General features: G+C 35.8%; 1 protein-coding gene across 6 annotated transcripts in view; it reads right to left on the bottom strand.

Annotated features, from left to right (window-relative positions):
- The window catches only part of LOC131432412 (uncharacterized), a 329,233-nt gene that overhangs the window by 123,576 nt on the left and 187,859 nt on the right, over positions 1–17,798 (bottom strand). For 5 of the 6 annotated variants that reach the window (XM_058598654.1, XM_058598656.1, XM_058598657.1 and 2 more), the window contains 2 exons: positions 3,622–3,819; positions 3,390–3,554 (listed from right to left, as the gene is read on the bottom strand). The exons of the other annotated variant lie outside the window; for it this stretch is intronic. In XM_058598654.1, coding sequence (XP_058454637.1) covers positions 3,390–3,554; positions 3,622–3,819 — 363 coding nt within the window. The remainder of the gene's footprint in view (positions 1–3,389; positions 3,555–3,621; positions 3,820–17,798) is intronic. 6 annotated transcript variants of the gene reach the window in all.

Raw genomic sequence — 17,798 nt, forward strand, 5'->3', positions numbered from 1 at the left:
TCAGTGAATGCTTGCCGAAAAGAACCAATCAAAATCGATATAGTAGGCATTATGCGGCAATCGAAAAAAAAAATTTACATGAATTGGTTTAAAATGTAACGAAAAATTCGAACTCTACTGAGTGTCTGACTGTGCCGTTTGATGCGATATGAACTCCGTTGTGTGCGGAACGAAAGGCTACGTGTAGTTCAAACCAGGGGTGGAAATAAACAATTTTTTTGATTCATAGTAAATAAAACAGTCAGTATTATTTTTTCATATCACATATTTATTGTAGATAAATTTTGGTTTTACTTAGAATTTAAAAATGTCTTCATAGTTATCAGTATTACTGTCTGATTCGGAATCAACATTTCAACAAAGTTAGGCTCGTTTTAATGCTACTCTGTGTTCATTAAAAAAGTTTGAAGTTAAAATGCCTGTCAATCCGGTGATATAATGGTATAAGTGGAGTAAACGTCAAAGCTGAATATCACTGAATTTTATCGGATATGGATTATCCGATATCAATAATTTTGGGCTCGTTGGGTGAGTTTATTTCGTCGGTCTCATCGAAATTCCATGCGTTGTGATGTATTTGAAATTTATCCAGCAATACCGTCGTAGTGGAGTAATATCATCAATAAAACAGCTAATACATGCTGCGATGAATAATAATTATAATAACAAGAAAAACATGTCCAACCTTTATGCGTGCTGTGCAGCTGAATAATATTACCCTATTTAGCTTGAATATCACACACAGAAGTAACAGGAGTGCAGGATTTTGCTACACCAATTCAAACGCACCATTCAAACTTTAAATGTAAGTTCGTGAGAATCGATCGATACCAGTTCCATTTTGGAAGTATAGCCCACTATTATTTTTTTAATCTTGATTCAAATGAGGGACACTAACAAAAAAGTTTTCTTCGGCTTAATACACATAACATATTCAAGTTAACATGAATAGACATGAATGACACATTTATTTTTAAAGCTTTTTTCAAAAAAACCCTGTGTGTAATACTGTTTGAAACTTAGCAGATCGTTATATGAATAGCTAATAAGTGCAACTTATCGTTAAAACTCTTCAAGTTTTTTTTTATATCGTGCCCCTTTAAGTAGTTTTGAATACGAAAACCTGATTTATATTTTGTGTGCCAAAACCGGGCTAGAACTTTCCAGAGCAGAAAACGTTTAAAGTCGTTTTTAATGCAACAACTGGGAAAAAACTTTGAATGGGATAACCGGATAAAATCTTAGCCGGTACTTTCAGATCAAATGTGTTGATTTTTGTATTGCAACTTTTTACGTGTTTCCCTTGGCTGCGGGATTCATTCCATATTTAGAATGTTATGTATTTTATCTAACAGATTGCAACCCACTATTTAACGTTCTTGGCTAAATGCGCCGAGAGCGAACGAAGTGTTGTACATTCATTTCTGCCGTGGTACACAAATGCGCGAACGAGTTTTCTCTACGCATGGTTGTCTTCTGAGAATGAGAACAAATTTGTCTAAGTGCAATAAAAAAATCGCATAAGGTCTGCTGCTACTCTGTGTAACATACAATTCCCACAATTAAAAAAAAATAATCTCAACAAATTTAAAAGATGCTTTATGTTCTCCACGAATCGAAGTAAGAGAATCTTGTAGATTTTTGTGCTCTAGAAATGGACATTTAGAAGGCCTTAGACATGTGGGACATGGCATGAATGTAAACGTTAAGAAATGTATTACAATACACTAAGGTCTTTTTTTATGCGCTCTTTTTTATGCGTTTTTTTATGCGACTTTTTTATGTGAATTTCAGAGTATGTGGTTGTTTTTTATGCTAAGTTTCAGAGTTATGCGGTTTCCTTTTTGCGGTTTTTTATGCGAAGTTTCAGAGTTATGCAGTTTTTTTTATGCGAAGTTTCAGAGTTATGCGTTTTTTTAATGCGAATTTTCAGAGTTATGCGGTTTTTTTATGCGTAAACTCGCATAAAAAAGACTTCAGTGTAACCTTCTCTCGGTCACAATCATAAATTTTATTTAAATACCTAATAATGATAATTCCAGGGTAAAGGTTTAAGGTGTCTGTTAAAAACGCTGATAAATGGCGCATCAGAAATTATCTATTTAAGCAATCTTCAGTAACATTTTTTTTTCATCTAAGGGCCCCTCCCGAAACGAAATGCTGGGTACGGGCCTGTCTCTCTTAGTCAATGCTGGCCGAAAAGAACCAATCAAAATCGATAGAGTATACATTATGCGGCAATCAAATAACATAGTATTGCTGTTTAGAGCCGAAGCAAAGACTTTATATTCGATTTCATCACAATTCGTTGAACGACAGTCGAGTTATCTTCAAAATGACATGGGGACTGTACTAATGAGATGCTACTACGCTATTATGATGAATTTGATTTATAAAAGTAATGGGAGTGCACGAACATACAGTAGTCGCAGCGTTTTTGCTATCATTATATTTTTAATATTGTCATTATAATCATACTAACTATTATTAATTACAGTATGCATAATATTATTTTCTTTTCTGCATTGTCGACTACTGGGATGGGAAAATTTCATATACATCGCGAATCATGAAATTCCATCAGTAACTCATGTGCACGGAAAAGACACTAACACAACGACAACAGATACTTGAAATTTTATGTCTGATGTATATGAGATGTGTGTAAATACACGCAATTTCGGTGCGATCCGATCTGCTTTCATTAAATAAATAAAGATTCAAAAGAAAAAATAATTGAATTTGGATGGGGTTGGGGACGCAGTTCGTTCCTTCAATTCGACCGGTTGTGCAGTGCACTAGGTGCACATGAGGACGAGACACCACTGGTTGTATATCTTTTGGGATTAGCAAACAGTATGGTTAGAACAATCCAATGGATGATTGTTGCCATCGTTTCAACAGCATATATCATTTATTTGATTTTTATATAAGCAAAGACATGTTTAAATCAAAAATATTATTATGTCAATTTTAGTGTTTAGTTATATAGCATAAGTCTTTGCGAAAGGTTAACTCTAATCGAAGACAACAAAGAAACAGATTAGCTCTAATCCTGAGAAATTTTATTATTGTTTCGCCCACATTTTCTGTAGTGGTGTTATGCTGTTGATCTCGTACAACTCTTTCTTGGACACAATTTTTGTATAATTTATAGTTGCCGAGTTACCATGATTTGAAGAAAGTGCATGCAAACATTCATCCAACCTTTTTTTAAAATTGGTCTTGATTTGAATTTGCATATATGCACAACAAATGTTTTGGAATTCTAAAAACTTGTGCCAAATTTCTTTCAAATAAAAGAAGTTGATCGTGATTTTGCCGCCTTTTCTGTTGGTAATTCCTGGAATTGCTCTAGTTACATTACTACAATTATTACTTCAACTTACCACATATGCGTCATACGAATAAAGTTCGGCATCACAGTCATCACACAGATATATATCAAAAAAGGCAGGCTCTACCATTTGTTCAGGTTGTGTATCAAGTTGTGAACTGGCCTGCTTCGGTAGAAGGCACTTTCGACTTGAAATTTGTGGCGCTTGATCATAAAGCTGAAATACAATATACAATTACGTACCATACATGAACTTAACGCAACTAACCATTGAAAGGACTTACCATGTTTTCGTTACGAAACGTCACTAGCAGTTTGTTGGTCCGGCGTTGATAAAGAGAGGTCGTGGAATTATAATTATTTATGAACCTTAAGGTTGCCGGCTCATAAGATGCCAGATCCGTGCAAAATCGTAACAAAAATACGCATTTATGAAATGAGTAGCAAATGACTACCAATTCTCTCATTTTTTCAAGCCAATTCTAAAAATTCAAGAATTTAGTTTTAATGAAGAATCGTTTAACTTAACTGTAATTTTTGTAGAAAAAAACTAATTGATAAACTCATGAAGATCTGTGATATGACTACAAAATAAAAGATTGTGATAAAATTAAAACATGATGATTTGTAGCAGATCGCCGTCAATCCTATCAAAAGTTAGGGTAACAGAGGTATTTTTGCCACTTCAAATATTTTGGCCTACCTAACAAACTTTATGGATTTAATTAATGTTAAGTAACCCATGTTGCATCAATTTGAAGCTAATCACATTGAATTACCTATTGCGGAAGGGGTTTTCAAAGATATTACATTTGGTGGATATTTTTACAAAGTGCACCAAAGTAAAATCAATCCTAAAGTGGGCAAAAATACCTCTGTTACCCTATTAGCTTTATTGACTTCACGATCTTTTTGGCTGACCATAATCGCAACGCCAAAAACAATGCAGCGGAACGACAATTGTAGTACATAAGCAGATTAAGATAAACTCGACTCATTTCGTTCGATATGTGGCTAAAAAAATCAAAATATTTTCATTCGTTCAAGAGTCAAGAAGGCAGCATAATATTGTTCGTCCAAGGTAATAAAAACTGCAAACAAAAACGACGTGAATACGAATAAAACTCACAAGCTTCTTTCATGCTTCCGATTATTCATAATCGTTCGTGATAGTACCTTAATTGTGTGACTTTACTTCTTCGCTTCAATAATTGTAATGGTGCATTTATACTAAAGTTCGACTTATTAACGACAAATTTTATTAGGCAAAATAAACAAGAGAAAAAAAACTTTAGGCTTGTGTACGCGACACGACCGATTGATTACGATGACATTAAAATTGCAATCTTTCAATTTATTCATATATTTATTTAAAATTAAAATATATACAATTTGTTTTTTGCCATCTAGGATTTTTGAATTTAAATAAGAAATGAATAAGATATTTGAAAAAAATATCTGCTTATACAAGCATTTTAAGTTTTTGTTTCTTAATTTTCATACAACAGACAGCGATAAACTAAAATCGAAAAAAATCGAAATCAAATTAGTTCTTAGCTTCAATGTTGGCATCTGTTTCCTTAATCATCTCAGCTCCATCATTCATCTCTAAAGGGAAACAATCAGATGGAGTAAGATATGCCATCTCAGTTTAATGCATTGCCTCAAAGGATAAGATGAAAATAGGTGCATGCAATCGCATCGAACTTTTGCGTCACTTCAAAGAAATATTGTACATTTTGACGCGAATACACTAAGGTCTCTTTTTGCACTTTTTTTCGCACGGTTTTTTTTATACACGGCTTTTTTACATGGATTCCGGAATTAACACGGTTTTTATTTACGCGGTTTTCGCAATTAACACGGTTTCTGCTGAGAGTTTAAAAAGCACTGTCATTTGTTTTTTGGAAAAAAATTTAAAAAAGGGAATAGGTTGTCTGTAAGAAAACGATTATGAGAGCTAATCTAAAGTTTGAAAGTTTACTTAAATCATTCACTTAACAATTCACGAGATCATTGACTGTCGTTCCAGATAATGATTATTTAGTCTTCAGATCTTCAATCCCTGTCGTGAATTAAACGACAACGTCTCTTCCGCTCACTTGTGGTGTATGATGTCAGCATCGTCATTGATATCATCGACAATTTCCAAGCGTTGAAGAAATAGTCGGATTTACTAATCTCTTCAATCATAGTACAATATTTTATACCCATTTGAATGATATAACTCTAGTAGTAATATGATTTACGCCGATGAAATGGGTGGTATTATCAGCACTTCTTTAGTCGAACGTTAAAAATTGTACTGAATTCATTAAACAGAAGGCATAGCCATTTAGATTAATTTGCTTATCGTACAACGTGTTTCCTGAGTGTTCTAATTTTAATTTGCCATCCAATGTGTTTCATCAAGTATGACCAGACCTTCTCATAACCTCAGGCTGGTTTTTAGATTTCCGTTTTTATTGTGAACAAACAGTTACATTTCATCAAAAACGGAACAAACAAATAATGAAACCTACGGTTTTTGGAATTATTACGTATAATTTTCCACGCGTTTTTTTGCACGGTTTGCGCAATTAATACGGTTTTACTTTACACGGATTGTTTTTAACACGGTACGTAACCCCCTGTAAAAAGGGACCTTAGTGTAGTTATGAATATCTCGAGTTGTACGGAATGCAACAAGATAACTCTTGCACAATATCATCAAGAATATGATCAGCAATATTCAAGTATCCTACCGCGTGATAGATTGAAGTCGAACCCTAATGAAACGCGATTGAATGATCTTTGCAAGCCAATAATAGCATTATTAGTACCGTAGTTAGTTCACCGTAAAGGAAGTCGAAGAAATGCACTGTCGCGAAGAGCACGGGATCTGACGTTGATATCAATTTCGCGGAGCAAAGCGGGGCAGCCAATCTTATCGGTCAAAACATCTGCTATCAATAAAGCACGTGCAACATCTCGACGAACTTGTAGTGTATCGGGACCGATTAGTAACCCGCGACTTTCGCAGCTTGGTAGTTGGTGACGATTGTTCCACGGCAAGCGCCTTAGAGCGAATGAATCTGCGTTGTATCGATTCGATTCTATGATCTCCGTTTATGTAGTGAGGGTTCCGACTCCAGGGATGAACGAACAAGTGAGCAATACAGAGATTCTAAACAGTAGACGTCTGTAAAATGTATAGTCATCCTCATTACAAATCCTAAGTTGCGAGACGCTTTAGAAACGATATAGCTGATGTGTTGCTTGAGTGTCAGTTACCCATCGAGAAAGACACCAAGGTCTTTAACACACGTCGCTCTGACTATCAGGGATCCTTCCAGAAAGTAATCAAAATAAAATGGCTCTTTCTACTTCGAGAACGTAATGGTCGAGGATTTGTCAGGATTCAATTTCATACGGTTTACTTTGCATCACTCGACGAAGCTCAACAACTGTCGTTGTAGAAAACCTGCATCTACTGGGCTTCGAATGTAATAGTAGATCTTAACGTGATCGGTAAACGATAGACGAGGGCCCTCTAGTATAAAGTTGACGTCGTTGAAGTACAGTATAAATATTAAAGGCCCGAGATGACTACTCTGCGGAATTCCGGACGAAGTGATAAACTCATTGGAAACGTGATCACCGATTTTCATTGCTAAACGACGATCCATAAGCTATGATTGCAGCCATCGAAGGATGTTAGAGCCGAATCCAAGTCTTTCCAATTTAGCAATTGTTATATTATGATTCATTATATCAAAGGCAAAAGAGAGATCGGTGTATATAGCGTCTATTTGTAAACCTTTTGACATACCATCAGTCACGTAGCACAATTCTGCGGAATTCCGGACGAAGTGATAAAACTCATTAGAAACGTGATCACCGATTTTCACTGCTAAACGACGATCCATAAGCTATGATTGCAGCCATCGAAGGATGTTAGAGCCGAATCCAAGTCTTTCCAATTTAGCAATTGTTATATTGTGATTCATTATATCAAAGGTAGAAGAGATGTCGGTGTATATAGCGTCTATTTGTAAACCTTTTGACATACCATCAGTCACGTAGCACATGAATGACAATAGGTCGGTGGTTGTGGAGCGCTTAGGCAACTCAATAATTCGGTTTACTCAAATTTTTGGAAACAATGAGGAAAACTCTTCACGATTGCTTGCCTTTATCGTATCCGCGACGACTTTTGAACGCTCACAGGCACATGTCAGTCTCGATGTTCAACTGGATGAGTATAAAAGATGGTCAAAGATCGAACATATCTTCTTGTGCTTTACGCGGAACTGGACCACCGTGATGAGGACCTTCAACCAACAACAGACCTTCTGCGTGGTCTAAAGCCTCAAACGATCTGGTCGCGCTCTCGTTTGCATTTCCGGAACAAAATCCTAAAACTGAATTTCGGAATTGAATTGAGAACCTGGAATCTGTTTCACCTGAATTCTGAACTAAATTTCAGGTATATAATTTAGTTTTACTGTTCAGATTGAGTTTAGTTCCAGTTTACAGGTTCATAAATTCAAACTATGACTCTGGAACTGAAGCCTACTTCTGGTTCCTGAAACTGGCTTCTTGAATAGATATTGGAACTTACTGTATATTCGGAGTTTGAACACAGAATACTGATCCAAGATATCAAATTCAGATTTTTTGTAAGTAGTCACAGTGGCAGCAGTTCTACACTGAACCCTTGATAAGATTTGCTTCTATGAGCCTCTATTTTAAATCAGCACACAGACGTTACACTTGATCACTGTTTTTATACTGATTCAAATAGATTATAGTTTAGTTGTAGTTTTCGCAATGACAATGGTCGTAGATGTTTTTTTATAATGTATATTGTGTGATCCTATTCCTTAGCACTTTTTGTAATGGTCTGTATGGTTTGAACGGCCGTTAGTGTTACCAGTTATATAGAAGCAATGATAATAAAAGTAATAGTAATAATAATAATAATAATCTTTTGAATGGGTTTACATGTGGGTACTTGAAACGCATAAAATCTCAACCGGGCTTGCTCTGATTGCTGTTTTTTTAGATAGCTTATTTGTATTATTTCTGCGAGATTTATTTGCCTTTTTTCATTAATCTTTCTGGCATTCTGCATCATTCTTCTTTTTCAAGTTTTAGAGTTTCTCTTAGTTCTATACTCCAGTTTTCTCAGTTTGCATTAATTTCATATGGAACAGAAATGTTGGATTAGTATTTTTTTTACACATGCAATTTAAACATACACACTAAGATTTAATTCCTTTGTTCGGTAATATTTTTGACGAGATCTATCGGTAATCTATAGAAATAACCGATATTTCGGTACATGGGTTTTATTTTACAACAATTATGCAAATTTTCACCGAACGATTAGTTTAACGTAAATTTTCATTACAGAATTCTGTATTAGATATACAATTGATACGGTAAACCAGAATAGTCGCCGAATACGGTAAAAATCGTACTGTCTGTTTGGTAAAGTTATCTTCCAATAACCGAACTTCTGTGAAAACAAATTGTCATGAAACTAACTGTCAAACAGTTATTAAAATATTCAGTAAGTGTCTTTCTGTTAACCAAACGAAAAAAAAATGTTGAAGCTTTCATCGAATGGATTGAGGTACAGGTGATGAAAGTTTTCAAGACATTAGAGCCACTAACAGCTTTTTGTTTACTTATAGGCAGAAAATAATTTTGTATCACTTGTTCACTTGCTGCCAACACAAATCGTTCAAAGGTAATTTTTGTTGAACTCGACGGATTGTGCAGTGTTTTGGAAGGCGCTAATAATTCCGGACAGTCGGAACATCTGACACTTTTTAAATTTCTCGTGGAATAAAACCATTTTCTCCATTCGTTTTTGTGAATATGTGTTGTTTTTTGAAATCCGAAAATCCAGAATTTTAATTTTTTTATAATTTTTTTTTTTAAATTTTTTTTAAATTACCGAACAATCTGTTAGATCCATTTGGTTTACAGTTTACGGTAGTTGTTTGACAGTTCAGCAATTACCGAACGATCGGTAATCAATTCAATTACCGAACTGATTACCGAACGTTCAGCTGTTGAAAATTCGGTAAAAAATTACCGAATACTGCGAAATTTTCTAAGTGTGTACATATGCATATGCGCACAAACATATTCACACACATACGTACATCCCGCAACCCTAGCGTGGAATGTTGCAGACTTCGACTGTAAACAGTTTAGTGCAGCCCTTACACTGGAGAACCACACAGCGAACCTGGAAGGCGAAGAGTTGGTATCCGTCTTGACATGGGCGACGCGACAATACCGAGGAAAACACGACCGTGGATCTACAGACGACCGGTCGCTGGTGGAACGAGCAAGTTGCAAACCTTTCAGCGATCTACTAAAGGGTCAGGAAAAGGCGCTAAGGATTGGTACTGTTACCGAAACCTGGGAAACCTATTGGGTACCCGTCGGCATATAGACCAATCTGCCTGATCGGCATCACAGGGAAGCTCCTGGAGAGAATCATCCAAAACAGGCTAGTCCGGTTCATAGACGAGGCGGGTGGACTGTCTAACGACAATACGGGTTCAAAAAAGGCAGGTCTATGACGGATGCCATAAAATCGATGGTAGCCACCGCGGAAGTTGCTATTCATTCCAAGCGGCGTGGAATTCGCTAATACGCGGTAGTTACGCTTGAAGTCAAAAACATGTTTAATAGTGATTATTGGGCGGATATCGCTGACTCTCTACTTCGACTGGGAGTACCGGAAGGGCTGTACAAAATTCTGAAAAGCTACTTTCAAAACCGGATATTGCTCTACCAGACCGTGGAAGGCTTACGCAGCACTCCTATTACGACCGGAGTACCACAGGGATCCATCCTGGGCCCGCTCCTGTGGAATACAATGTACGATGACATACTGATGTTGAGGCTCCCCCGGGCGTCAAGATAGTCGGGTTAGAGGACGATATCACGCTAGCAGTTTACGAAGAATCCATTGAACAGGTCGAACTGATCGCATCTCACTCGATTAGGATAGTGGAGGACTAGCTGCGTAGCAAAAAACTGCAACTAGCGCATCATAAATCAGAGATAATTGTGATAAGCAGCAGAAAATCAGATCCTCTCCAAGAGATTACTAAAGAAATTGGGTTTGATACTTGACAACAAGCTCAGTTTCAGCAAACAAGTTGAATACGTCTGCAAGCGTGCTTCAATGGCAATTGCGACGTTCTCTCGAATGATGGCCAACAGCTCGCCGGTACGCTCCAGCAAACGCAGATTACTGGCAAGTACGGCAGCCCAATATGGACGTTGGCATGTGTCTTCGCGTGATCTGTGCGAACCGTACGGTATCTGGAGACGTAGCCTGCGTGGTGATGCCTTTTGGACTGCTCATGACAGGACGCGGAGAGCTGACTTGCGGAGGGACAGAAACGCTCGTAGAACTGCCAACTCAGTCTCCCTACGCGAGTGGAAAACGAGATGGGACAGTTCAACCAAGGGCAAGTGGACATCGCCTCATTCCAAAAGCCTCCGAATGGATCGACGTATCCCACGGCGACGTAAACTTCGGCCTGACGCAGTTCCTCCTGTTTGCTCTGGCTGCCCAAATGAGCTTGAGACGGCAGAACACATCCTGTTTGCGCTTTGCGACAAAAAGGAATGGCCTACTGGATGCATGTGGCAGAGAAGCTACACCAGAGAACCTAGTCCAGAGAACGTGCCACAATGAGGAGAACTGGAACATGATCTCCCAGATCACAGGCATCTTGCATTCTGCCGATCGATCCGTTCACGGGTATCGACAGCGACGGTTACGGGAGAACTTACATCATCGGAGAATTCTTCGCCAGTGTAGGTTAGATCCTTCATCGGGAATTATCCGAATAGAAGCCACAACACCGAAGTCGAGTGAACCAGAATCTATGCTCCAACTGGGATCACCGGATCGACCTCGGCATCACGATAATCGACGCATGTCCAAGCGAAATGATCAATATAGTATAAGCATACTCAGTCAAGGACAGCCGACTCTTTTTTTCTCTCATTCGCCTGTTCTCTGTTGAAATACAACAAGAGTGCTAGCATAAATGTTAATTGATAAAGTTCATTATTCTTCGCGAAAAATCATCGCATTTGAAGTTTATTGGAACAAACATGTATATATTTTAATTTTGTGCTGTCCGATTATTTTTAGTCTCATCGTAATCAAGCAGTGGAGAAGAAATGAAAATAATGCCAATTGCTTCTGCAATCAATGAGCGTCCTGACAAGTAAAACATGGAGAGACCTTACAAATCGAAATGGCTTAAAACTGAAGTTGAATTCTTAGGATTTATAGTATCCCAAAAAAATATACTGTATTCAAAAATATCCAGAACCAATCAACTTGAGAGAATTGCGAGCATTTCTAGGATTATTTGGATATTATAAACGTTTTGTAAAAAATTATGCCAAAGTTGCTAAACCTTTGACGAAATTTTTGAACGGTGAAAATGGACATCGTCAAATATCTAAAAATGAATCAAAGAATCATAAAATTGTCGTAGATGATGAAGGACTAAAAAGTTTTAAATTATTAAAGGATATTCTTTCTTCAAGTGATGTTTTAGCTTTTCCAGATTTCAGTAAACCATTTTTACTAACTACCGCTGCTTCCAATAAAGTGCTGTCTTATCTCAAGAATTTCATGATGGAGAATGGCCTATTACTTTCATATCAAAAACACTCTCTACTACAGAAGAAAATTATGCTACAAATGAAAAAGGGATGTTAGCAATTGTATGGGCTTTACAATCTCTAAGAAATTTCATAAATCGACATAAGATCAGAATTTATACCGATCACCAACCACATATTTTTACTATTTCACCAAAAAATAATAATGGCAAACTTAAACGATGGAAAGCTCTTATTGAAGAGCATGACCATGAATTACATTATAAACAAGGAAAATCCAACATAATATGCATTGTCACGAATAGAAATTAATTCAATGACGGCTACTCAACATTCCGCTGATTATGATGTCAGTTCCTACATTCCCTCAACAGAAGCTCCCATAAACGGTTTTAAGAATCAAAATCAAAATTTTCAAAATTGGAAAAAATTCAAGTTATGGATTAGTAATTCATTTTGATAATTACAAAAGACATATTTTTATCTAACAAAGATTTTCAAAGGAATTTTTAAAAGAAAAGTTGAAAGAATATCTTAATCCAAAAGTTTTGAATGGTGTAGCGTTGTACGGCCTTCATGTCAACTTTGCGAATGCATCTCTTGATTCTACCAATCAACTGTTAGCAATTCGTGGCTCTCCGGTTATTTTTGTACACCAAGGAGCTCAAAACCACGAAGAAATCTTCGATTAGGCGACACTGAGGTAGATTAATCGGGTTGTGGTTTTTGGGTACAAATGTGATCGAATGGGTATTCAGGAACGATTGTGTTTTTTGGCGCAATGCGATGACGCTTTATCCGGCCAAAACACGTATTGTCCATCAGCATGATGTTTTTGAAAAAACGGGATCAAAACTTCCTACAAACATTCGTTCTGGTACACATCTTGATTGATTGCCAACCCAGATGGCTTGAACCATGGCTTAGAAATGCCTTTCTCGGAAATGACAATGTACAGCATCACTTTCTGTTCAAACTTATGTTTAAACTAATATTTTATGTTCGGATGTACAGTAAAACTATCCGTTTAATAGTATCGATCGTTTGCGGGAATCTGCGTCTTCGAAAGAGGGAAGTAACTTTCGTCGTCCAAAACAAAACTTTTTCCGGAAAATTTTTTAATCAATCAACGGCATTGGGAATTCAGCGTTGAAATCTGTGCACCAGTATATCCCGGTGCTCGTGTCTTCTTTCGGTACACTCAGAAAAATCTTCACGTTAATGCTACGTGAAAACGTATGTGATTTTTATCCATAGAACTTTTCTTGTCATAATTATGTGATGTATAGATAGCACAGAATGAACTCATGAACTCTTAGTTCACCTTTGTATCACGTAATATCTATGTGACTATTTTCGTTGATTCTATATAATGTTTTTGTGAAATTTATACGAAGCTCTTTTAAATTGTACTGTAAAATTAATTTCATCTGAATTTACTTTTTACCAGAATTTTACTTAATAGTCTATATTAAATCCTAATTGTGTATGTTGGTACTAAAAACTAATAAATTACATAAGCTATTGGACAAAACATTGCGATAAATTTTGTTTGCACGCAGACATTCTGAAAATTTTACTTTTAAATGACATAAAATTTCGTTTCTGTTGAATCACTGGTGAAAATCCCTTCTAAGCAGCTAAACTGAAGCAAACGTTGTTTCCTTTAAGGAATGCATTCAGCTGGAACTAATAGTTCAGGATGTGATTTTGTTGATCCACTTTCAGAAGATTGATGTGCTGGAAAACAATTTAGAGGTTTTGCCTTTTGGACTCCACTGTAGAAAAAAAAACAAAATTGAATTGTGTTTCAGTCTCGTATTTTTGATGCACAGAGTTCGCGTAATACCAATGGGTCATGCAAATAAATTGTTGAAGGTTGGTTTCGTCGAGCCATTCAGTAAACTCAAAAAATGGTATATTTGCTTATAAATAATTCTTCTAATATTAGATCTGAAAGTATAATAAAAATTAGCTGTCGATAAAATCAATGAGCAATTGTTTACCCTAAAATCATTGTGATAAATACCGTAGAATTGCCAAAAAGGATTTGGCCTATGTTGATCGAAGTTTTTCAATAGACGCCATATTGCGAGCACCAAATGAACATGACAAAATGAATTCAAGTATGTACGCGACACATAAAATATATGTGACAACAGCAATAATGCTGACATATGATCCATTTCATATTCAATCATGATCCGATGGTTGTTAAGAAGATCACGTAAACTCCGATGACAAAGCAATTTTGGGAATCTACGTGTTTTTTCACTTAAGGTTAATGTGTGGATTTTTATGAGTGTACTTTATTCCGAGTCTTTTCAATGTTTTGCAGATGTACTGGTGAGAACAGTTGAACTTTGTTGCGGCATCCCTTTGACTCAGTGAATCCTTGTTGTTGAAGGCACGAGAAAGAGAACGAAGTCCTTTTGCGTCCATAATTTTGGCTGGTCTTCCACTACCTTCCTTACGAGCAGTTGTTGGGCATCTTAGGATATTGTAAACTGTCGAAGCCGCAACATTTTTGCTTTTAAAATGTTAAATAGTATACTATTTGCCGAGATTTATGTGCAGTTCGTACTACTGTACAATTGTGCAGTTCGTAGAACTGTACAATGCGCTCGTGATATACTTCTTGTTCCCGAACAAAGTCAAACATCAAAACGAGAGCTACCAATCTTGTATAATATTTTCACTTCTGATCTTCCAAATCTACCCGTTGGTTGTCAGAAATCGCTATTCTGTGACGACACAAGTCTGTTAGCCACAGGAAGAAATCTACGAGTGATCTGCAGTCGCCTACAAAGAAGTTTAAATATTTTCAGTGATTATCTGTCAAAATGGAAAATTAAACCAAATGCAGCAAAAACGCAATTAATTATCTTTCCTCACAAGCCAAGAGCTTCTTTTCTTAAACCAAACAATAATCACATTCTCAAATTGAATGGCTTAGAATTGACATGGTCTGATCAAGCTAAATACTTAGGTTTAACGTATGACAAAAAACTCACTTTCAAGGATCACATTGAAGGAATCCAGGCAAAGTGTAATAAATATATTAAATGTTTATATCCTCTTATAAACAGAAATTCTAAGCTCTGTCTAAAAAACAAATTGTTAATTTATAAACAAATTTTCAGACCAGCCATGCTTTATGCGGTACCAATTTGGTCAAGCTGTTGTTCCACCAGGAAGAAAACGCTTCAAAGGATTCAGAATAAAATTCTGAAAATGATTTTGAAGCGTCCTCCCTGGTTTAGTACAAATGAGTTACACAGACTCACAAATATAGAACCATTAGATGTAATGTCACATAATATTATAAGCAAATTCCGACAAAAATCGATGCAATCTTCAATTGAATCGATTCGCTCTCTGTGTTAGTTAGTAAGTTAGTATATAAGTTCCTTTTCCCCATTACACAATACAAGTAGGTTTAGAATTTTCCCTACACAAAAATCTCAGAATTGCGGAAGCAAATGATGTCTTCATGGTAATAACCAAATCATATATATATATATATATATATATATATATATATATATATATATATATATATATATATATATATATATATATATATATATATATATATATATATATATATATATATATATATATATAACAGGGATGAAAAGTCACCACTTGTGGCTGAACACCCAATTTAAATCTTAATAATTTAATTTTAACTCATATTCCAATAAATAGTTATTTAAAAAAAAAAAAAAAAAAAAAAAAAACGAGAGCAAATCGAAATCTTATTGTGATAGCAACATCACATTGAAATCATAATATGATCTCAGCTCATCAATTTTTCTATTGATATCATATTATGTAATCTTTTTGCTGTTACTTTTGAAAAAAAAACTTGCGAGGCAAAAATGTTGGGAAACTCCAAAAAATATTATTCAAAAGCAACAACTTAATAACTGCATCAAGATAGGACTAATTCTATTAGGCGATACAAAAATGCAAAAATAAATTTTAATGGAACAATTATTCCTTCAATTCTATGTTGCGTTTTACAAAAATGCTTCTGTGGCAGTTGTCCGGAACCATAATCGTGATCAATGAAAAGATTGTTGTCAACACTTTTGCAGCTTTTACACCAATAATCCTTTATATTATTGTTGTAGCACCACACATCTGGAGGACAATGGATAGGTTGGCGATCATTGGTGCCACGTTTATCTGAAGCTAGTTTATCTCCTTTATTGATCTCCTGGCATACTGTGCCTTTACCAGACCCGACCAAAAGCCCTCATTCAACTTGATATGAAAAATAGGAACTCTCAGGAACTTGATATGTAAAATACATTTGACGTAAACGATTTCCTTCTCTTGGGGTACGTTAAATATCAGATTCTCTAACAGTTTTCGCGTTTAGTTAAAAAAAGATGTTAAATGTTCTGACTATTATTTACGGTTGTTGTTTTGACCGTTATTGTCTGTGGTTCAGAAATCAACTAACGGTATTGCCGGCGTTGCTTGAAAATGTTTCATGAAGGCAAGGCCGCAAAACCAATTTTAGAAATTGTTCTGATTGTGAAAATGATTTTTTCATAACGAAAAGCTGTTCATAACTACGTTAGATAATATTTTTCGTTCTATAGAATAACGATTAATTTAATTCGAATGTTGTCGTAAACTTATTTTCATCAGCTTGGGTCGACAGTTTTCTCAATCTACATGAAAATAGGAACATTATTTTTATGATTTCTTCGTCAATTCAGGTCCATTTTACCTCCCTTGGTTAAGAATATGTATTTCCCCTGCCTCTTGTGAATATTTTCGTGACCCTTACTTAGTCGCTAGAAATATGCAGTACTGGTGAAGAAGTACCATTTTTTCGTAAAATCCGATCCCATGTTTGGGGCACTTGCTACACTCCTTCCTTGAAATAACCCTTTAATCTACTTTGATGTACTACCTTCACATGTATTAATCAAGAAGTATCGTTTCTCGTTGAATGAATTTTATATTGAGCTCCCTTTATGTTAGTGAACTTGCAACAGCTCTCTACCCTTTGAATAGTTATTTTCCAGACTCTTTTCTCCTAGTCTATATTCTCCGGCTTCCCTCGTTTGTCGACAAATAAGAGAAATGTAACAATAAACCTCTTTTTTGAGGCACTTGCTACAAACTCCAACCTTTTGTTCACATGTGCAATGAATATCTGATCTAGACATGAAAAAATAGCTATATTACCACCTCTGAATTGCAAAAAGTACCTCTACCAAGTTTGGTGATAATTTAGTGAGTTCTTATGGAATTATTCCGATATTTACAAACAATGAGCTGAGAGCTTCTTCAATAGACACTTGCTATCTTTTACCCTTATGATAATCTATTAGTTTTAATAAATATATGTGCCTGTTAAAAATTTTCGATTTCGTAAAACTTGAAACATTTTCCCCCAAATTTCCCCTGTTAGCAAACACTTACTGAAACCACCACCTTCCCCACCCCCTCCTCTTTAAAATATCAGCAAGAAGTAATAATAATCTAATGATTTGTTTTGGAGTTATGTTATGTTATACAATTTATCCTTTGCATGTTTGAGCTTTACAAAAACTTTGTATGGTCTTCAAAATGTCTCGATACTCGTCCAATTAGATAATCTTTTTCATGATCTTCTGTTAAAGACCCTTGCTAGGCCCCCTTCCCTAAAAAGGGACACTTATGAGCATATCTGAAGAGCAAGAAGTATCTGTGCTAAATTTGATGTTCATGGATGTTCAGTAGTTTCGGAATTATACTGTTAGAAACATTACACCTCCCTTTTCAAAGGCACTTG

This window comes from Malaya genurostris, chromosome 2 (genome assembly GCF_030247185.1).
Source record: "Malaya genurostris strain Urasoe2022 chromosome 2, Malgen_1.1, whole genome shotgun sequence".
NCBI lineage: Eukaryota > Metazoa > Arthropoda > Insecta > Diptera > Culicidae > Malaya > Malaya genurostris.